Source organism: Mytilus galloprovincialis, chromosome 9, assembly GCF_965363235.1.
Source record: "Mytilus galloprovincialis chromosome 9, xbMytGall1.hap1.1, whole genome shotgun sequence".
NCBI lineage: Eukaryota > Metazoa > Mollusca > Bivalvia > Mytilida > Mytilidae > Mytilus > Mytilus galloprovincialis.
The window spans coordinates 91,134,786-91,159,612 of record NC_134846.1 but is presented as its reverse complement, the minus strand read 5'-3'; the positions used below and the strand labels follow the sequence as shown (position 1 = coordinate 91,159,612).

General features: G+C 32.3%; 1 protein-coding gene across 1 annotated transcript in view; it reads left to right on the top strand.

Moving 5' to 3' along the window:
* LOC143046876 (putative chitinase 10) overlaps positions 1-24,827 on the top strand; it is a 71,674-nt gene that overhangs the window by 40,287 nt on the left and 6,560 nt on the right. Inside the window, exons 20-26 of the mRNA XM_076219936.1 lie at positions 16,538-16,594; positions 19,294-19,339; positions 20,609-20,788; positions 21,408-21,670; positions 21,837-21,961; positions 22,898-23,012; positions 23,580-23,765. Coding sequence (XP_076076051.1) covers positions 16,538-16,594; positions 19,294-19,339; positions 20,609-20,788; positions 21,408-21,670; positions 21,837-21,961; positions 22,898-23,012; positions 23,580-23,765 — 972 coding nt within the window. The remainder of the gene's footprint in view (positions 1-16,537; positions 16,595-19,293; positions 19,340-20,608; positions 20,789-21,407; positions 21,671-21,836; positions 21,962-22,897; positions 23,013-23,579; positions 23,766-24,827) is intronic.

Genomic DNA, 24,827 nt, shown 5'->3' with positions numbered 1-24,827 from the left:
AATCAAAGTTTAATCCTTAAGCATACGTTCGTAACCTCATACTTCAGTATAGAAAATAGTTTACTCCTTAGATATGAGAATGTGAAACATCTATACATATACATGAATCCAATTGAAAGGTAATCTATGTGTATTTTTTCGAGTGTATCTATTTTCGCTATTTTGTAATTATCCATTAAAATGGTAATAAAGACATAATTTAAATTTCAATTTTGACGAAAAATTTACTTTTGACTCTTTGACAAAAAAAATAAAAAAAGCTTGAACCACACTCTTTATCGGAAAAATATCATTAGATATATAGCAGTTTGACTTGCATTAATATTTGTTATTGAAAAGCTTGATATTTTTGTTAACAATAGAGATTTCCAACTTGATTAGCTTGTATTTGATTTCACGATAACCGAACATAAAATATATTTGTATCAAATGAGCACAGTTTACATGTTTTACAGCATAGGTAGCCTTTAGGGACGAATGTTAGCAATTGACAATTAAAAATTCGCAATTATTTTTTAGAGCGTAAACTCTCATTAAGTTGACGTGCTTCCGTCGATTTTGGTTTGTTACCTACATGTAGACTTATTTTTTCTCAATCGATTTATGACCTGTGTTGCCTTAATAAGTCGTCTATTATCTTCAAATATATCATGCCATAGTGTTTCTTGAAAAACGAATACGTTTATAAGTTATATTTGTTATTCTCGTGGGATTTTGTCTGATGCTTGGTCTATTTCTGTGTGTGTTACATTTTAGTGTTGTGTCGTTGTTCTCCGCTTATATTTAATGCGTTTCCCTCGGTTATAGTTTGTTACCCCGATTTTGTTTTTTGTCCATGGATTTATGAGTTTTTAACAGCGGTATACTACTGTTGCCTTTATATATAAGTCACAAAAGTCTGAAATAATCATTTTGAAGCATATGACCTATGCCGATGAATAAATCGTTTTTTATTGTTTACTTTATATTTGATGTATCAGATTGAAGTTTGAACAGTGGTTTAGTTGGTAATTTTATGGGAAATGTGTTGCTTAAAGATTTCAATGGCAGCTGTTGTCATCTGGGTTAGTTTAGACTTTCATATTTTTGGAATTTTGAATGTGTTTGCGTCGAGCTTGAATGAAAAGAAATTATTTTTCGAAATGTCTTCCTGGTTCTTTCAAATTGTTATCTTAAAAATAAATAAGTGACATATATTGTGGTAACCAATAAGCCAGAAAAGATAAGATATAAATAAGACAATGAAATAAATCCATGTAAGGAAATAAAACTATACGAAAGATTATTTTAGATTTATATCTTTCATTATGAATCACTACACATATATTAAGACTTGTCTTGTAAAGAACGATGGACTATATATGGTATACACACAACTGACTCTTTATTTTAAAATTCAAAAATTGCCTAAGACGTCAGCATCAAAGAAATATTGATTTGAAAATAACGATGTTAATTGAGGTCGGTTTACGAATTCGTCAATAAAACAGTAATATTTAAAAACAATCGTTTAAATGTAATGGTTGTAACATGTACAATGTCGTTATAAAAAGTAAAATCATAAAACTACTGAACTCCGAGGAATATCCAATTGGAAAGTCACTTGGTACAGGAATTTTCTTATATGTAGAAAATGGTTGATTAAACCTGGTTTTACAGCTTCCTTAGACCTTTCTTGTATGACAGTCGCAACAAGGATGTGTGAACAAATTAAATAGAATAGGTAGGTAACAATGTCAAAAAAGGATACAGCAGTCAACTTTGTGTTACAATCTGAAAAACTATGAAATCTAACAAATGTGTAACAAAGAAGCTCAAAAAGACATCTCTTGTGGAGAGTTGTCCCATCGGCAATCATACCACATTTTCAGTTTTATATATAGACAAAGCACATTAACCAAAAATAATTGACAAGAATACATAAATTTACTATAACTTCAAGACTAAATTATGACTCAATATGGATTAAAAATCAAATTGGTGTACCTTTATGATAAAGAAGGATACGGCTACAAAATAAACACAGAATGGAAATTTTTGTCTTTATCATAAAACAACGTAACTATCAAAATAGGTGCAATTTGGGTACCGCCACGTTAGGAAAATAACATAATGACGGGATGTATAAGTAAAGAGCAACGTCATAAAAATGTATCAAAAACACGTATAGACAAAGCACATTTCTTGTTCTTAAACCTGTCGATTAAGAATACTATTGACGCCTTAAAGTAATACAGAATTAAACTAATAAACATGAAAGACTTCATGAGACCAGGAAAGAATGTTGTTTTTATATTGTTTTGAGTGGCAGTATCCGTCAAACAGCTTAGATTTCTAATGGGATAATAGTTTGGCCATGTTCTCCAAATTATATGCCGAATATATACACGGTGGGTATGGTTGTCCTGCGAGAGAACGTACTGTGCTGGTGATTTGGTCCTGACGTGTGCTGGTGGGTCCTGATTCTGTGCTGGTGGGTTTGTTTACATTGTACCAGAACGGCAATAAAACGACTGTTTTGTTGCTTAATTTTTCTCTGATGCGTCATAAGTACCATGCAAAGTATATTACAACAATATAAAATTGCAAAAGTCGTGCAAGTTCGTTAAACGGAATTGTCCTGACGATGTGCTGGTGATAAGAAAAACGGTCCTGGTTCTGTGCTCCTATGTCCTGGTTCTGTGCCTTTATATTTTAGTTAAAAGTGGCAAATATTCAGTCAAGATCATTGATGCTGTACTGTTATTGACTACTAGTAATTAACTGTTGTCTGCTTTCTTGAAATTGACATTGTTATGAATCTGTTTACTGTTATTATGAGAGAGAAAAAAAAACTATTTTTTATTTTTTATAATTAACTGTGATTTTATTTATTGGCCTGTTAATGGAACCCTTCTTGCCCCCTTTTAAGATAAGAAAATATGTTTACGATTTTCGGGATTACGATCATTTTGCAAGATCGCCAAAATACGTTGTAATTTATACAATACTTATATAAAGTAGATGATGTTGTATGTTTGTTGTCAATGGACAAATTTCCATAAGAAACCAAAGAAAGTATGTGTTAACAACCATACGTCATTGTACGACCTTCAACAATAACCCATAAAATAAAAATGTAAAAGGTTTTGTATAAAAATGGAGAGCAAAAATATAGAAGAAAGGACTTTCTGAGCGTTTGAATCATATGTCTTTAGCAGCTTAAAACACATTTGTTTGTGAAAAATTGAGTGCTGACTATAAGAATGACAATAGTATTGCGGGTTTGTTTGTTTGGTTTTTTTTGGGGGGATGGGGGATAAGTTAGAGCGAGGTTACAGTGAAAGTGTTAAGCTTGGAATAGTTTCCCGTAAGATTTAAAAGTTGTATTTTAAAAGAAAAATGTATCTTACAGCTATTAAGAATCACTTGCTGTATCTGTAAGATTTTTTCAACATATTTTTTTTTTTTGTCTGAACGGTTATCAGGTATTTTTTTTTTCGAAAGTTCGATAGAACACTAAAAAAAATCACTATTTTATGAAAGGGCAGACTAGAATATGTCAGAGAATATGTCAGAGAATGAAGAAGAGATAACCTAGAGAACATTAACAAAACTAAGATTTCTTAGCTTTTTCATTTCAAAATTCCAAAATAAATAAATATTTTTGATAAAGAATTACAGGGGAGGAAGTGAACAATGTGTCCTACTTTTCTATATTTAAATATTTTTATGAATAAAAAATCAAATGTGCCTTAATTATGATTGAAAATGAGTAAATGGAAAAACTACCAAACTAAAATACATTTTTATTTTAATATTGGTAATATCACTAAGCTTTTAAGTTTTGTGTGTCAAACACACCATCTCTGTAGTAATGACTCCTTATTAAGATATTTCACATCTCCATTTTTTTTCTGCATTTTTTTATATTGTGAATTCTTAGTATTATTATATTAAAATGTAGACTTAATTTATATTTAAAAAAACTGAATCTAAAACCAGATAAATCAAACATTTTTGTTTCTATCTATCCGTTTTCAGGACTTTAACAATCAACGTAAACACGCCTGGAAAGTAAAATGCGTACTCGGCTGTCTGTAATCGACCATTTTTAGACACCCTCCTAAAAAACAAGCCGGGGTGGGGGTTCAGAGATGCAAATTAAGTACTAAGATCAATATTTTATATTTTCGTGTATGGTTTATCACCCCCTCCTGTGGCCTGTCAATTACGAAAATGTGCAAACTGCAATAGTATCAAAACAGCACAGACAATGAATAATAGAGATATAATTTTGTACATATACATGTATCAAGGGGAAACTTCTTGCAAAGCATTATTATTTATAGTTCATTATTGTATTTAGTAGAAAAAGAGAATTTGGTGAAAATAAAATCACTATTTTTGTAGAAATGTACAGAAATTTTTGTTATGTTTAGCATGGGATCAACACAAGGGTACATTATCCTTAAAAATCTATTTAAAAGTATTTGAAACTAACGTTTGCTTTGTTAATTGTGCCTTCAATTTCAAAAATTAAAATATCTCGTAACTTCATACTACCAATTGAGTATAAAACAAGTGAATAAGTTTAAAAAAGAAATTCTTAGATTAAACACCTAGATTTAACTTTAAAAAGTCATAACAGTTTAAAACAATACAAATCTACACACACAAATAACTGGCTTAATTTCAACTGATTTTCAACCCGAATCGCTATAAGATCATATATAAGCTCAACTGTGTCGAGGGATCGTGTGAGGTTCATTTATTGTCTTGGCGTCCGTATTACAATGACCAAATGTTACCAAATGATTTTTTCAAGAGTGAATCTAGGAAAAACAATATTCATCAACAAACTAGACCACTGTCTGTTAAAATGTATTCGAGTTTTTAGTTACAGCCGATTCCATTGAGTATGTAGGCAAATGTTATATCTTTGGTTAGCTTGCTTGTTAGCTAAACCGTGAAGTCATTGTTAGGTAAGGTCTATACCCTCCTTTCGAATTAGCCTGGTCCTACAGACAGAAAGATGTGTCATTTGTCGGACTAGTCTACTCTTAAAGTAGGGTAGTTTACATAACCTAACAATGACTTTTCTGTTCAGCAAGCAAGATAACCAAAGATATTCCCTTTGTCTACACACTCATTGAAATCGGCTTTAATATTGCAAATGTTCAAGCAATTAGGCAACTTACCGATTAAAAAAAAAATCAAAATGTCTATCACCTTGCACATTTCAGAAAATTCAGATCAGATAACGAAACTGGGTCCAGCAATATTTATAAGCAATTTAAGATTTTGACCCTCACAGTTTCCATTCACCACAAATATTCTCGTTACAACGAATCAAATACCAGTTGCAGCCTTTTGTTAATCTATTAATATATGTATACGGATAAAGTTATGAAAGGCAGCAGGGTCACCAGGGTGAGGAGTCCATGTCATCTGAAATAAATGCTAAGCATAGATCTAGAAAGCGGCAGATAATCATGGCATTAAAAAAACTCTCTTCTTTTCGACTTTTTTCGAACAAATTGACACATAAAATGAATTATATAGTATTATGGAATTTTTAACTTGTGTTCAATTCATTGGTTACACCTTTTACTAGGATAACAGTCCTGTCAAGTATGAGCTGGGTAAAATATTTCAGAAAAGAAGATGGAAATGTGAAAGTTTCCGTGCGTCAGGTGCAACAGCATACGAACAGCTAACATGTCTCGTCAGGGTGGAAGCTAAAAAGTCCACGAACATTTGATTTAAAACCTTTATTCGTTCCAACAAAGATATTGTGATTTTGTTGAGGATTTAACCATCTACGACAACAAAATTTCTTTTTTTTTAGAATTTACAGCTCTTCTATAAATATATGCAAAGCAAACCATTGATTAAATTGCTTGCTATGATTGTTTGGATGTTTGTAAACGACAGGTAAGTAGTCTGTTTACTATATACTACAATTTATTTGGAAAATAAACATTAACTTCAATTCCTGTCAGTTTGTATTTGTCCAATCAAATCCCAGTATGTATTGAAACTCCGCCTACCTATTGTTTGAAAACATCCAAGCAAACATAGCAAGCAAGTCAATCAAAGTTTTTTTTTGCATGCTTTTATAGAAGAGCTGTACTATATAATGCAAGGAAGCGTTTAAGTCTTTCGCCAAAAAATACTATCAATTTCTTTTTGTCCTATGTAAACTTACGTACCATTTCCTTCCATTCATGATCATTAAATTGAACTGTAAAATATTGCTTGGTACCTTCTTAATTCCTTTATGAGTCTTTTGTAAACATAATTATGACAATAACTGTTGTGATAACAAGATTCACTGCACACTTTTAAAGTTCTGCTTCATCAAACATTAAAATGTGAACGTAAGTTTTGAGACTTTTTTAATCTACACGATTGGGATTTTTGTATATGAGAACATGGTTTATCTATTAGTGGAAAATGCGGCTTTGAACTAGCTTTCAGTACCTGCAAGCATTCGTTATTCAATAATGTGTGTCTTTGTGTTATTATTTTATGTAATAAATTGTTGTGTTGGTACACCACTGTAACAATGAAGGAGGAAATGAGGAGGGTTGGTTGGGTGGAAGTGGGGAGGGGTATGCGGAGCGCTAACAAACATGTCTATGCGGCATTGGCTTTGATCATTGTTGAAGCATCAATGTAAGGGGCATTTAAAATATCTTAATAAAACTATTCTTATTTTAGATACTATATATTATTATCTGATATTGGACGAAAGATGTTGCCCTTTTATGTAATTATTTAATACAAGTTACGATCATTTAAAAACACATATTAAACAGCCAAATGGATGCACAAGAGCTAAAATATGAGTCATAGATCCTATTGACAACAATTATCTGCCCAATTTTATTGATTTTGTAACATTTGTTTCAAATATGACCAACTTCTTATCCAAAATCACCAGCACCGTATCAGGACCCACCAGCACAATGACAGGACTCACCAGCACAGTATCAGGACATGAATAAATTGAGAAAATGCTAAATGTTAATAAATTGCAATGTTTTTTCACAAAATAGTTTTGTCGCGTGGATTGCGGTATAGAAAGTGGACTCTATGAGCATTTTTGTTTTATTTTTTCAGTTCGAGATTTTCTGAAAATGAGCATTTCTGTGTTACGCTTACTGAAAAAGTTTAGAGGGTCAACTTTTTAATGGTTTACATATGAACCCATAAGAAACAAAATTGAAAAATTTCAACCGTTTTCTTCCATTTTTTATGAGTGAAAACGTCAAAAATCATTATTTTCGTCTTTGTTTACATTTTTTCATTGATCACCAGCACCCGTCAGGACCAAATCACCAGCACAGTACGTTCTCTCGCAGGACAACCATACCCACCGTGATATAGTGTGTGTTCATATAAGTTTTGTTTTCATTTACTGGTGGTTTTGTTGGTACTATGCAGGGATTTATTATGTATTTTGATTTTACAGCAAAATGTTTGGACAGGTCAAATAACAGTTTATGAACTATATGTATCGAATGAGGATTGCTTGATTTTATTTACGATGTTTATACTTCTGCTGAATATTAATAAAAGATGTCTTGTTGAGTTGGCTCTAAAGATTTTCATAAATCTAATGAATAAAATTGAGAATGGAAATGGGGAATGTGTCAAAGAGACAACAACCCAACCATAGAAAAAACAACAGCAGAAAGTCTACTATATTCTTCCCGGAGACATGTACGATCAAACTTTTGTCAAATCTATGATAATTCCTTTGACTAAACTACTGGTGTTGGGCGCTTTAACATTTATTACACATCTGCTTAACTTGACAACAATTTATCAACACGTGGGCAACCGATATTTCATAATATGAAAAAGAAGATGTGGTATGATTGGCAATGAGACAACTTTCTAACTATCTAAATGCCCTTTTGTGTTTCTTTTATACATAATGACATGGCTCTTTTTCGAAGAAATACACAATAAGCATACAGATGCGGCAAGAAGGAAAGGTTAACTTCTAATCAACATTATCTCTACATGTGTGACGTTTACATGCTGACGTCAAACGTTCGATTCTACGCCAGAGTGAATGTAATATAACCATGTGGTCCCAGTTCTTAAAATCTTTCAATCTTTTATAGGTGAATTTAACATACATAAATAGAATTCGTAATATTAAAGCAATGAATGAAATTGTTAAAATTTGATATATGCCTATTTATTAAATATTTGTTTTTATTACCTGTGGTACCTGTACATCCTGCCTATAATAATACTCGTAGTGTTGTATTTCTGTTTTTGCTAATGTGCTTTGTCTGTATGCCTTTTGGTGTTACTACGATACTAATAGCGTTGCTCTGTACTTATACATCCCTTTATTGTAAAACATATTTGCATGCTTCACATGTCTTTTGTTTTTGATGTGTGCTTTGTTTATATGCCTTTTAATGTTTCTTTAGTACATATATGACGTGGTTCTGTACTTTTACATCCTGTCATCGTGTTTTTAAATTATAAAACAATGTTGACTGCTGTACTCCTATTTTTGACATTTTTACATATTTTGTCAATATGATGGAATTTGATGCGACTATCATATAAGTGGGAGGTTTAGCTATCTATAAAACCAGGTTCAAACACATCATAATCTACATAATAAAATGTCTGTACAAAGTCAGGAATATGTCAGTATATCCATTCGTGTAATGTGTTTGTGCTTTGAATTATGCCTTTGATTGGGGACTTTCTGTTTTGAATTTTCTTCGGAGATGAGTATTTTTGTGATTTTATTGTTTCTCTACAAGATACCAAATGACACAGAAATTAACAACTACAGGTCACCGTATGGCCTGTAACAATGAGGAAAGCCCATACCGCATAGTAAGCTTTAAAATGCCCCGAAACTACTCTGCTTTGTAAAATACAATGATTTATCAAGACTTAAGTGATCGTGTATTTGCTTGACCTTCACTAAATATTACTAAAAAGTCATTTAACGATTGTCACTCTTGTTATGAATGTAAAACCAATCTGGCGATTACATTTATGTTTGTATTTCTGCTATCATCACCAACAACTAGTTATGATCAGTTATACTGAAAAATCTAACAATTGTTGAATGTTACTGTACCTTTAGTCAAATTAATTTAGTGAACAACTTGCAACTGATTCTCTGAAAAACAAGTATGTTACTATCTATGAACAACATACTAAAACTATACAAACATGTATTTTGCGGAAAGTGGTTTAATTCATGAAAATATATTGTAGTAAAAGTAAGGTAATATGAGTTGCTTCCCCTTATTTGCCAAAGTTGAAAAAAAGAATTTATGCAAAAAATGTTCTGTATTTTTTAAAACAGTTCAAGTAAACAATACAATGCATAACTATCTCAATTCAAAAGAAAAATATTACAAATGCACCACTTTCCTGTCTCAAAATTTGTATATTTAAATTAAGATATAGACCGAGCTTGTGTTCTGTTATTTTACAATTTAAAGATCTAATTCTCCACATTATTGATGGAACCGACCGTGCAAGGGCTGTATAGCCAGTCAAGGTCGTTAAAAACTTTCAATTACTGTAGTGATAATAAGTAACCTATAACAGAAGACTATTCTGCGTTAGATTAACCAATATAGTCACAATCTAGGTTTTAGAACGAAATCTGCCTCTGTGTTTAAGTCAATTTAAGTTGGGGGAGGTGTTCTCGAACACATGTTTTTGGCCATTAAATTTTTTGCAAGACTTGATTTTGAAATTCAAAGTTTAAAGTTTTTTAGTATGAAGCGGAATTCATTCAAACCCTTCTAAAAAAGCCAAACAGAAAAATTTAGAAAAAATAGATGTCCTATCACTGAATAACCTATATTTCAGCCAATACTTGCATCTCATATATCACAGCGAACTTGAAATTAAGGATACTACTGATACTAGAAGGACTGCTTCATACCTTGATCTTTTCCTCAATATTGACACAGATGGACGACTTCACACGAAAATCTATGATAAACGGGACGATTTCAACTTCCCAATTATCAATTTCCCATTTCTCAGTAGTAACGTACCCTCTGTCTCTTCGTATGGTGTTTACATATCTCAATTAATACGTTATTCTCGTGCATGTTCACACTATACGGACTTCATTTACAGGAGTGTGCTCCTAACGCAGAAACTGCTTCAACAAAGTTATGAGGAGGACAGATTAAAAATGACACTACGTAAATTCTACGGACACCATCACGAATTGGTTGATCCATACGATGTATCTTTGTCCAAACTAACTATGGACATTTTTACCACGTGTTAGATTGTGGCTTGTCATTACGTCGTCTGATCTTTTTATTACCGAACGTGACTTATTCCCGAATGTGACTGTTTTTCTGAGTGTGAATTCGTATCGCTTTAAGACGTGGCACGGTACTGATCCATCCCAAACTAATATGTTGGGTTTTGATGTTGTGTTTGTTGTTGTCATCGGATTGTTTCAAATGTCTTAACGTTTGTAGTTGTAAATCGTATTTTTTTCTGTAGTATTATTGTGTTGTATTGGGGGATAACTACTCATCCAGTTCATTTGGTAGATTTAATTTTTTATCAACGAAATTCATACTATATATTTGGTTTGCAGTTTGATCAGGAGAAACAACCACAAAGCCAGATAATACAATTAATTATCTAATTACTACTTCAATTAAATATTAATTAGTATTATCATTTTCACTGTTATTAATATAAGTTAGATGAGTCATACAAATCTAATCTTGAATTTCATACAAATCTAATCTTGAATTTCATCCAAATTCTCTAAATTTTCGGAACACGTTTTAAAAATTTATATGTGACGTCACTTTGGGCGTTGAATTGACTATGGCTAACAGGGCTGTGATTTTGTAATTTATTCGTTTTTTATTCTATAGCTAGTCACCACTTCAGTTTAATCATGTATATCTATTATATAGTCGTTTTATAAAAATTTACTGTTTGCAAAACTATGCATTATTCTTGATAATAATGATGTTTTGTCCCAGGCGGATAACCCTGGAACTTTTTGGAACTTTTGGTCCTCGGCGATCTTCAACTTGATAGTTGTTATGGATTTCAAACTTTTTACATCTGAGAATAGTTTTGTGTGGACGTAGCACGCGTTTTGTGTATAATGTTTTTTTTAACCTGTTACCTTTGGATGGCTATTATTCGTTTGTTTCTCTGTCCTATATTTTCTCCCATTTATCTGTTTATTTATTGTAACCCTGTAGTGTAATATTGTAATTTTAATGTTATAGTTAACACTGCCATTAAAGCGGGAGGCTTGTCATGCCACAAAACCAGGTTCAACCCACCATTTTTTCATAAAATGTCTTGTGCCAAGTCAGGAAAATGGTCATTGTTACATTCTAGTTCGTTTCTCTGTGTGTTACGTTTCGGTGTTGTGTCTCTGTTGTGTCGTAGTTCTCTTATATTTGATACGTTTCCATCAGTTTTAGTTTTTAACCCGGATTTCTCTATCGATTTATGCATTTTGAACAGCGGTATACTACTGTTGCCTTTAACTAATTTTTTTTTCCCACAACTTTTAAAAGAAAACATTTTTTTTTTTACATTTTCCTTCTTGAACAAACATGTAAAGATTTAGAATCGAACAAAGTTTTTCAGAAAAAAAAAGAATGATGAGTGTTAAACGATTTTATGTCACAAATGAAAATTCGAGGCTCCAGAAGCAAATAACTACTCATGTAATTAGCGACGATCTCAGTACTTTCACATCACATACATAAAGCTTTGACTGTAACACTAAACCCACAAGGTTGCAAGTTCCATACCAGAAAAGTGGCCTCCCAAAACATCAATATAATATATCGTCGCTGGGCTTCTAAAATGTCGTATATGACTTTTTTTTGCTAAAAAACTTTTTGACACCAATGGTCTCGGCGGGAGGAAATCTTTGGTATAACAAAATAGCAGACAGTTAGACCAATCAAACTGTGTGAAATAAGACATATTACAAAATTGCCAATGTCAGTTGTTTGTAAAGTTTGCTTCCAAAATGTTGTATGAAAACTTGAAAATCGTTGTAGAATGGCTTTGGGAACAAAAAAAATTGTACATTACTTTATTTCTGTGAAAATAATTTAAGTTCTTGGAGAATCCAGAAATGTCAAAGTTTTTATTTCACTGCTATTTACAAAAATGTTCAAGTTCACATACGACATTTTGGGAGCATGCATTTTGCCAAAATTTTCAAAGCCTGCTTGTGAGATATTTTTTTATTGAAAAATTTGTAATTTACAACATTTTAGAAGCCCAGCGACGATATAATAATTACACTGAACTGATCGGATGTGTACTGATTTTAGTCGGTGCCAAGAGTATTTATTCATCAACTGTAATTAGCTTTGAACAAGCTATTGGAACTCAGTGTCATTTTGTTAATTGGTTTAGTATATACTCTGTGCTGACCTTTTTCAGTTGAGCCCTTTCCAACTCAATTTTACAATTTGCACTTAAGTTGTTTGCAATTTCACTACTGTTACTGATTATGGGAGGGCTTGGTGTTCGCATACATGGTTAACCCTACACATTATGAATATGATTATCACAAGTAAGTGACCCTTTAGTACAATTCATGTGGTTATTGTTTGCTGTCTGTCATATTTATTTTTCCATTCGTTGTTTTTAAAGTTTTATATTTTAACGATGAGTTAATATAGCCATCCACATCCTTAGCATTGTTATCTCTTGTGGTCATTTTTGTCATTGCCAATAAAACAACATCAGTTTTTAGAGTGGGGAGATTTTACAATAAATCATGGTTTCAAACAAACTACCAAGAGATCACTGATAAAGTCTGGTGGACCTTAAAAGCTAAACATTTATATTCTTTAGGCATTAGGTGTATTTAATTTAAATATTTTTTTAGTTTCGTTCAAATGAGTAATATAGTATAATTATGAATAAAGAGATATTTGAGGTTTTTAAAGTCAATTAGAAAGCAATCTAAACAACTACAAAAATTTCAGATTAGACAAGACTATTTTTATGCCCCACCTACGATAGTAGAGGGGCATTATGTTTTCTGGTCTGTGCGTCCGTTCGTTCGTTCGTCCGTCTGTGCGTCCGTTCGCTTCAGGTTAAAGTTTTTGGTCAAGGTAGTTTTTGATGAAGTTGAAGTCCAATCAACTTCAAACTTAGTACACATGTTCCCCATGATATGATCTTTCTAATTTTAATGCCAAATTATAGTTTTGACCCCAATTTCATGGTCTACTGAACATAGAAAATGATAGTGCGAAATTCAGGTTAAAGTTTTTGGTCAAGGTAGTTTTTGATGAAGTTAAAGTTCATCAACTTGAAACTTAGTACACATGTTCCATATGATATGATATTTCTAATTTTTATTCCAAATTAAAGTTTTTACCCAATTTCACGGTCCACTGAACATAGAAAATGATAGTGCGAGTTGGGCATCCGTGTACTATGGACACATTCTTGTTGGACATAAGTCACCCACTTTTGTACAGTTCTAAGCTTAAGGCTAAAGATGATTTCCTTTTATTAAATAATTCAACGAGATATCTTAAAGAAGGAACTTGGTAATGCTTTTCTTTATATAAATATATATGTTATACCATAATATTTCATACAGCAGACAACCCATGTTAGTTTGTCATTATTTGTTTATTGGTTATTTGATTAATGTTTTAGACCACCATATACATGTTTACAGGGTACACACAAAAGGCGCTGTTACTATTAACACTTCCTCCAAAAAGTGACCCTATCCATTCATTCAGCAGCCAGCTTATCTCATATTCCACATCCAAAATTGGACAACTATTGTACAATTACTATTTAAATTCAAGCTCTTGAGGTAATATTGTAATCATATTGACAAAGCTTCCATTGAAATTGCCTTAAACAATATCTACATTTCATGCTAATTCAGTGAACTGGTGTATGTTCCAAAACATTAAAAAGCTTACATATCTGAAATTAAATCTTGTTCATGTTGTTATGGCGATCAGTCTATCATTTGTAAAATAACTGTACGTTTTTCTAAACTTTAGTTACAGTTCTGGGGCCGTATGCATAAAACATCTTAACTTAAGTATTCCTTAAACTTAGATTTCACTAAGAATTTCCTTAGTTAAGTCAAATTCTTAAATGGTATGCATAAACTTACTTAAGTATTCACTTAACTAAGGAATACTTAAATCGGAACCTTTCTCTAGTTACCGTATGATAAATATTAGCTCATCATATGTACTCATCCGTGTAAAAGTTTGTTATGATTATTTTAATTTATTGATCAATGCATGCTTTTATTTTAAAGAGCTGGGGTTAAATTGATATAGGCATGTAAAACAATTCAATAGAACGTAACATAGTTTAATGATGAACAATTGGCGCATATAAGACAACGCTTTTTATGGTTGATGCTTTGACGGATGAGCATTGGTAATCCAAAACTTTCCTCTACTTAATCTTTAATTATCTTTCATGGGTGTAATATTTTCTGGAGACAACAATATGTTTTAAACTCTAACAAAACATGATCAAGGTTAAATCAGTGGTGTAGATCAAGACTGAGTACAGCATTGTAAGCATGCATGTGCTAACAAATAATTTTACAAAACACTTTTTTTCAATAAAATGTTCACTTATCGTTGAGCTTATTATGCGCTGCCATCTCCCTGTCCAGAACCCTTGCCTACATTTGCTTATAGTTTAAAAAAAATCTATTTTGATGTGAAATTAACATTTTTATCACTTCCCTTTTACAACAAAAAAAGGGGGAGGGTAGATTGTTTTCCAGAAATCCATACACAAACTAGGGTATATTTCAAAAGTCCTACAATCTTTACTAAAACAAATTATTACAGTAAGTATATTCTCCACATCTTAACGAACTTAGAAATATTTTCGAACCGCAATATATCTCTCTGAATATATAAGGTAATATGAAAAAATAATTTAAAACGAGTAAGGTATCACAAATACCTTATATAACCGACGAATTCCATGGGGACTTCTGACTGCCGTAACAGTGATTCCAGCAATCAACCTAATTGTTTCATATCCCCCCCCCCTTTTTTTATGAAAGAAATCCACCTCTGGGTAGGTCTTAAAACTTTTCGATTTTGTCCCGGTAAGTGAACAAAAAATTAGGGTATGCCCTACATCTTTAGAATAAAACTGAATTGAAAGTTCAAATGACGCACCACCCCCCACCCAACCCCATCCACCCGGCAAAACAGAAACCACCCCCACACATATATGAAGTGTGGTTTTTCATGCTCTCTTCATTCCTTGATTCGGTTTTTAACTAACGGTTAGAATTGATACCGCGCGGTGTATTTTAATAATTAAAAAAAAACGTGCACGTACAAAGTAAACAAAAGAAAAAAAGTACCATGAATTACATGTGTGTAACACTCAGTACTTTTCGGTATACATAACATCGAGATTAGGAAATAGTATATATAACTACCCACTGTTATCTCTTGATTTGTTGATTATACGTGATTCGAAGAAAATAACGATGATCTTTAATATTTACTTATTATTTAGCAATAAATAAACGAATAATTAGTTTATTACTGATATATATATTAATCAATCAAATTGTAGGTAACATAATAATGTTCTACCAAAAACGCAAACTTTCGACTAATTTTTTAACTATTTTTGAAAATTTAAGGTAGCTCTATAGGTACCTTAGACTTAAGTGTTATCTTAGGCGTTTCTTTAGTATAAGGAGTTTTATGCATACCACTTAAGTTTTGTGGGCGTGACTTAAAACAACTAAGATTTTACTTAGGAAATACTTAGTTTAAGATTTTTTATGCATACCACTTAGATAAAAAGGGCGGAGTTTCCTTAACTTAAGTGTTTACTAAGGAAAATCTTAACTTAAGTAGCTTTATGCATACGGGCCCTGTTGAATTTATAAAACAAAGTACCAAGACGTTAATCATAAGTTGGCTGAATTTTAACTATTACAGACTATCTCAGACGTAGAAAATCTAACATATGCCGTAACTCTGAAGATTTCTTCTACTATATCTCTAACTAAGATGATTTATAACGTTAATATGTATAATATATGATGACTTAACGTTTGCTGATGGAGACAACACAATTATTCTTCAGCTAACATACCAAGATAATCATTATGTTTACTTTTGAAACTTGTTCATGTTTCTTTGATGAAAAAAATATCTATCAATGTTAGTGTTTCTTTCATATTGAATACAGCATCTAAAGACTTAATCTTAAACATATTCGTTTAGGTACTATTTTTTCGGAAAGATATATAGTCGATACAGTTCAGTGAAAAACGTTGTCATATACGTTAGTGGCTTTTATACTATAAGCGGGAACAGACTTATTACAGAAACAAAACAAAAATTGAAAGTTCACGTGAGGAAATAAAACATTGTTTTGTTAATTTATTATCTTACCCAGTAAATCACACGAACAAAATATATAAAAAAACGAAAAGCCATATAAGGATATATAAACCACTAACAATCTTTTAAATTAACTGTTTCCTTAGAAGAGGGCACAGAACACTTATTTATTTCAAGACATCGTATGTCACTTCAGGACAGTGGTAAGTTTAAAATTGCTTAGAGTAAAACAGTTATTATAAAACAAAAAAAATTTAATGGTCAGAAGTCTTTTTTTATCAGGATTTTTTTTCAGACTATCTACGGAATTATCTGATATGTGTTTATATCGTTTGCTTTTTCTGATGTGCTTATGTTTATATGCCTTTTTTTCTTCTTTTTTTTCTTTTTTTTTGGGGCATATTTAATTCTCTTCATAGTGACTACGATAATGACACAATGGTGATTGCTGTTCTCCTATCGTTGGCCTTTTTATCTATTATAGATTTGGCATGAGTGCCAATGAGACAAACCTCTATCGAAGTCACAATTTGTTAAATAAAAAAACCATTATAGGTCAAAGAACGGTCTTCAATACGGATTCTTGGTTCACACCGAGCAGTCTGATTGTTTTGTTAAAACATCGGTCAGTATAATTGAATTATATGCGGCTGTCATATAGGTACAAGATTTAGTTAGTTATTAAACCAGTTTAATTCTTCCATTTTCTACATAAGAAAATGTTTGTACTAAGAATTTGCCATTTGATTACGAACTTTCTATTTTAATTTTTCCTCGGAGTACGGTATTTTAGTTATTTTACTTTTTGACTAGAACACACCCGCGAAATCGCGGGCATAATTATACAGCTTGTGGACTGTTGTAGGATGATTTTTTGTAAAAGATATTATGTATGGAGAATTTCATAAAAGGTATCAAAAGCCCTCTCCCTTTTTCCAAAGTCCGATATTTGTTTCCTTTCTGTTAAATTCAATTATTTTCGTGTGTCTGGCCTCAGAACACAATTATTCCTCTCCTTTGCTTCAATGCTTCTTTTGGTAAAAGTCAAATCAAATAAACAATTTGCACCGTTTCAAACATGAAATAAATGTAACTGCTTATATATAGACCATTATTAGTCTAATAAAATATGCTTCTAGGACAATCCATCAGTGTTTTTTTTCTTTTGAGAGCCTTATTAACATGCCAATGGTAGGATATGAATCATGTATAAATGACTAAGGCTAATTTGAGGGGTGGTCGGAGGGGTCCTGATCCCGAAATCACGGGCTTAAAACCATGAAATCCCGAGATTGCAGAATTTAAAGAAATGCATATCCCGAAATCGAAAAATATATTCCCGGATCCCGTAAGGATCAATCCCCAAATCCCGAGCTTAAAAACACCCGATCCCGACGCCCCGAAAAAGGTCCTGCCTACTTCTAATCTCTACCTTACTTTCATTTTTGCCAAATCACTATTTTCCCTTTCAACAATAAATTGTCATGCCCCATTTATGGGCATTATGTTTTTTAGTCTGTACATCCGTTCGTTCGTTCGTTCGTCCGTCCGTGTCTGTCCCGCTTCAGGTTAAAGTTTTTGGTCGAGGTAGTTTTAGATGAAGTTGAGCATGTTTTACTTATTTTAATATATATGCAAGTGGTATGACCCCTTAAATAGTAAAAATTTCAAAGAAAACAGTAGACAGAATCAGGGCCGACTTTCTATACTAACATACTAACATACTAACATAGAAATTCCCTGACAGAATAAAGACAGTCTCTATATATTAAAGTAGTATAATCGTAGTTTTCATGTAGATAAACGCGAAAAATAATTGTCTTCTCTAAGGAGGTATAATAGTTGTTGTTCTTGCGATCTAAACACCATGATATGAAACGCGAAAAATAATTGTCCTCTCTAAGGAGATATAATAGTTTTGATTCTTGCGATCTAAACACCATGATATTGAGAACGCTCTGAATGGCTTATTTTTTTTTCCCATTTTTGTTATCCATCATACGATTGATTGTACTTGTGTCAAATGTTTTACTTATTTTAATATATATACAACTGGTATGACCCCTTAAATAGTAAACATTTCAAAGAAAACAGTAGACAGAACACAGAGAGTCTCTATATATTAAAGTAGTATAATCGTAGTTTACATGTAGATAAACGCGAAAAATAATTTTCCTCTATAAGGAGGTATAATAGTTGTGGTTCTTGCGATCTAAACACCATGATATGGAGAACGCTCTGATTGGCTTATTTATTTTCCATTTTTGTTATCTATCATACGATTGGTTGTATTTATGCATCTTTAAAACCGGAAGTCTTATCTATGACTAAAAGTCAGTCCGATGACGAAATCATATCCGGACTCCTTTTTTGTCGTTTTTCTCCCAAAATAACTCAATCTGAATAATCATAAGAATGGATGACAATTGCGACAATGCATGTTACCTATAGGACATAGAGGCATGATGATTGATTTATTGTGGAAGGAAGAGAAGCGACACCCAAAATGAGGTCTTCTCGTTTAATAGTATAGATAAGACAGCATACGTATTGGGAAGTTCTGTCATTACATCAAATAGTTGTGAGGGGTTTTGTAAAAGTGTGTTAGAGATTGGATTGCGCAAATATACCAACAATGTTTGGGTTGAATTTAGATGTTTGTTCCTATTTAATTCATTGATAACAATAAAAACTTACACAAAGTCTAAAAAAAGTGTTTAAATTATCATTTTATTCTTTTGTCTTAAAGAGAAAAATTTCCTACATGAAAAGTGTCTTAAAGAAAAGATTCTAATGTACAAACAAATATTTGCGTTCTTTTTAACCAAAGTTATAAACTATTCTTATTTACATTTCTATTATTTTCATATCAGTATACATTTATTTATTATTTCCCTTTCAGATGAATTGGTACAAAGGTCTGGTTCTTTTACTTCCTTTGTCAACTGGTAAGTTTTGTCAGTCACGATATATCCAAACAAATAAGACAAAGAAAAAATCTCTTTAGTGAAAACATCTGTTTAAATTAAGGATGATTATTATTTTAAGTTAAACAGTTTGTCACGATTAAGTATTTGTCCTTATAGTCAGATGTGAGGAAGTTCATAATAAGAAACTATCTTTTGTGCATATTGTTACTGCTTTTACAGACCATTTACCACATGTCAATAATCAAGTGTTAAGGAATATGTTTCTCACTTGTTTCGTTGATTGATAGCGTTTGGTTTTGTCAGTTTTTATAAGCAATTCCTTCTTTGAAATAGACTTGGAGTTTGTTGGTTTGCTGGTTTGTTGGTTTGTTTGTATAACTTTTTTCACAATCAATTATTATATCATTAAATCAATAGTATATGAAACATATGACAAAATACCGCTTACAAATTAATTAACAGATCTACTTGTATTTCTTACACCTTGCTGACCCTTGTATTTTGTAATATCTGTTAATGCTCATTTTCAAATATTTAATTGCACTGGCTTGGTGAACGAACACAAATCGCCAAGACAGAAATCAGGCACTTGAGCACTAGAACATTGATTTGAATAATAATTGAAAATTTTAAATAAAAATAAGCAGAGATTAATACTATTCTGTTTTGGCTTTCTCGGTTGATTTTTTTATTGTGTCATTTCTGGGTCATATATATCTTACTATACTACTTTGAGTGTTGCTTATTATTAACGTCAGTACGATCCCTAATTTAGCTTGTCTTACTGCATTTAGTTTTTCGGGGATAGTTGTCTCCCGTCATACCATATTTCCTAATTTTCAATATCGTGACTTGACACATTAACAATGTGACAGAGTAAAATATGTTTCAGCGCTCACGTGTTCCTTAAGTTTTTATAAACCAAAACATTTTTCAGTGGTTATCTCAAAGATTTACTGAAGAGTTACCATAAACAGGCTGGAGAAAAAGCACGACTTCTTATAATATTACAATATAAATAAAAAAGGAACATACACGAGATCATTTAAATCACATCAGAGGAAGATAAATGCCACGGCATAAAAAAAACAAATAAAAAGATGCCGACAAGACGGTATCACACAATACTACCAAAGAAACTTACGAATGTGCAACAGGAACCCTACCATAGAATTATTGACATGTAAGATGTTTGATAATAACTTGCAAGTGAAACAGGTTTTTAAATTTGAATGGGCGATTGTTTTACATGAAATTGCATAATTTTATACAAAATATACATTTCAGTGTGGGCAAATTATAAAAGAGTATGTTATTTTACAAACTGGGCCCAGTATCGACCTGGAACCGGAAAGTATATGGCTAGTGATGTAGATCCCTATCTATGTACACACGTGATATATGCTTTCGCCAAAGTGGTGGAGAACACTATCGTACCGTACGAATGGAATGATATCAATGAATGGGGTAGGTTTTTAATAGTTGATTATATAAGATCTTCGACATATCAAACCTTATTTATGAAATGATTTCAATGAACGGTTATTTATTTGTATATTTGTTCTGAATGTTCTTGCATCATGTGGTAATTTTAACATTGCCATATAAGCAAGAGGTTTGTCTATCCATAAAACCAAGTCATAAGTGTCCTGTATCAAGTCAGGAATATGGCATTTGTTATCACATACTCAGTTTCTATGTATGTTTGTTTTTGTAGCAGTTCAGTGTTTCTAGTTGTTCTGTTGTCATGATTATTGAACAGCGATATACAGTACTACTATTACCTTTATGTAAGTTACCCAGAGTAATTATAGATAATAACAGGACATTATATAGAACCGTACAAATGCAATGACATGAATGAGTGGAGTAATGTATTCATTATATTGAGTGTATTGCTTCAAATTTACAATTAGGCGAACTATACCAAAGGGATATCCAAAATTTTGTTTTGGACGCTTGTATGTATGTTTTAACATTCCTTAATACATTTGTCTTTCAATGAATGAAGATGTTATCTTATTTCGTGATATTTGTTTCTATTTTATGCTATTCACTGTTTACCTTGACTTAATTTGTTTCAAAGCTAAAGGTCAGTATGAAATGATTCGTGATGTACGAAGTAAAAATCCTGCCTTAAAGATCCTGCTAGCTATTGGAGGATGGAATCATGGCAGTGCACCTTTTACCCAGGTGGTAGCTACCCAATCAAATATAGACGCATTTGCTACAAACTCAATGACATTCCTCAGAGCTAATGGTTTCGATGGTCTAGATCTTGACTGGGAATATCCTGCCAACAGAGGAAGTCCCCCGGAAGATAAACAGAGGTTTTCTCAGTTAGTAAAGGTCAGTTGGTTATTTTTATAGTTGGAAAGTATCGATGAATGACATAAATACAGGAATCGTGCAATACATACATTCTTATCAATTAAAATTAAAATTAAAATTTTAATTTACCCTCATCAGGAACGTTCACAGTCAAAAATTGTGTATATATCATTTTACATTCCAGACGTTACGTACAAAGTATGACAATGAAGTGTTGAATTCTGGGAAATCACGTCTTCTGTTGACAGCCGCTGTGGCAGCCGGTAAAACTACTATTGAAAGTGCTTATGAAATCTACAAAATAGCACAGTAAGTTTTTTCATACAAACTTCCTTAAAACCCTATAGTAATGGTTCCTCTGTAAATAAATGGTTTTCAGATATTTAATATACTGTTCGAAATTTTACAATCAATTAAATTGAGAATGGAAATGGAGAATATATCAAATAGTCAACAACCCCACCAAACAGACAACAGCCGAAGGCCACCAATGGGTCTTCAACACAGCAAGAAAATTCATTTTCCGTTACCCATTGTTAAGAAGATATACAGTAACATCTCTTTCATATCTTAACTAACATATACATTTGTAGAAGCTGACAATAAAAAGTCAGCTGAGAAAAAAAAACGCTATGACAAAAAACATTTGTAAAAGATGAATCCAGCTTTCCAGCTTTCCAATTGTAAACTTTATATTTTTATATGGCGATTTCCAGTTGTATCTGGATATTAATTATATATCTCGAGGTTACAGCTACATTCCAATGATTGTATTTTTCATCATGCTTATCTTAATAAAGAGTTGATGCTAACAAGTAAGTTATTAAACAAAGAGGTTGACTATCAGTTTCATTGATAACGACAGATTTGTTCCAATTTTCGTTACCACAATTCTGCCCTTTTCTTCTCTTCTCAAATTTTGACATCTCTAAAGAAGAGTTCTACCCGGATATGAACTTACCCGACACGAGTAAAACGACGGTGCAAAATGTGAGACAGTATCTGCTTACCCTTCTTGAGCACCTGTTTTGTAGACTGTTGTTTGTTTTTTTGCCATGGTATTGTCTAATTGTCATTAACTGATGAGTTTGGAATCTTCTTGTCGATTTGTGTATTATCAACTGTTATTTTCTATATCTTAGTATAATAGTAATCACAATGTCTAGCTTCAAATGTACTGTTAATGTCGCCAACATACATTTTTAATTGTTAATGCTATTATATTTTCATTCCATGCTTTTTCAGACATTTAGATTTCATCAATCTCATGTCGTATGATTTGTTCAGTGATTACAACAGCGTTACACAACATAACAGTCCTTTGTACAAATCGTTGGCTCCCAACGAGGCGTATAATATAGTAAGTATTAATGTCCATTGTCATAGTGAACAATAATGATTGTATTGTATATCATCAAACACAAAAACGAAAACGAAATAATAAACCTCAAATCAAGACATCAATCACGTGAGTTTCCAAAGATAATTATTTTTAACATCTCAACCTTTGAATATAAATATAACCTTGAAAAATACCTTGCTTTCTTTAAAAAAGTTCACGTTAAGAATTTCACATGAAAATATTCGTGATATAAAAAAGACGATGTGGTATGATTGCCAATGAGACAACTGTCCACAAGAGACTAAAATGACACAGATATTAACAACTATAGATACGACCTTCAATAATGACCAAAGTCCATACCGCGTAGTCAGCTATAAAAGGCCCCGAAATGACAATGCAAATGATAGTTAAATGAGCTGTAGTTTATACAATTACATTTAACAGTCAAAAATACAAAACGTATATTACATTAATACCAGTGGGGTTCATTCAATGTTTCTGTTTTACTGATGAGTCTTATGTAGACGAAATGCGCGTCTGGCGTATCAGATTATAATCATGGTACCTTTGATAACTTTTAAGGATTTTGCTGTTAAGATGTGGTTGAATGGAGGAACACCGAAACATAAACTGATTGTAGGAATGGCAACCTATGGAAGATCTTTTACATTACGAAGTTTAGCCGACACAGGATTTGGTGCTCCTACCACCGGTCAAGGTACAGCTGGAACATATACCCGAGAAAAGGGATTTCAATCGTATTATGAGGTATGGTGACAAAAATTGCCTTAAGGTAGATTCACTCTTAACCGCCATCTTGTATTGTACAATATCAGTACACAATCGGTTTAGTTCCTTGCCAAACTATGCATATGTTCAGACAGACTCGCAAGGTTTGTGTAAGACTTTTTGTTGATGTTGATAAAACCAGTGATTTATTACATTATCGATGATGTTTCAACAAATACCAAATATTTGTGTTTTTAAAAAATCAATTTTTCAACTTATTAACTTCAGGGGAGATAACTGATATAGTAAATTTTTATGCTTGAATGATATGAAAATGTTCATCTATTACTTGTTCAAAGAAAACAAGTTCGGTGACACTGTAAGACAGATCTATCCTAAGAAATATATACCGATCAAACCACCTTTATATAAAGTCTAAATGTTACGGTATATCTAAAAGGACATATCAAATTATATATACGTTTATGTCATTTTCTATTTAAATAAGAAAATCTCAATTTATAAATGAGCGTCCAATGCACTGCTTTGTGTTTCTTTCATTATGAATGCGCAAAACTGAACATGTGAAAGAGGGACGAAAGATACCAAACGGACAATCATAAATCTAAAACAAACTGACAACGCCATAGCTAAAAATGAAAAAGACAAACAGGCAAACAATAGTAAACATGACACAACATAGAAAACTAAAGAATAAACAACACGAACACCAAAAACTAGGGGTGATCTCAGGTGCTCCGGAAGGGTAAGCAGATCCCAGAGGCGGATTTAGGGGGCCGGGGGGGCCCGGGCCCCCCCTTTTGGGAAAAAAATTGGTTGCTTATATAGGGAATCACTGAAGCGTGACTGGAGCGGGCCCCCTCTTAGGTCAGTCAGTGGGCCCCCACTTATGAAAATTTCCGGATCCGCCACTGGATCCTGTTCCACATGTGGCAACCGTCGTGTTGCTTATGTGATAACAAATTCGGTAAATAGTCTAATTCGGTAGGTTACATTCATGAAAGGGAAGGGTATTATAGTTACGACGTTAGGAACATATCCCATATCATTTGTTAAATGGTTATTCCATAATGGTCAACC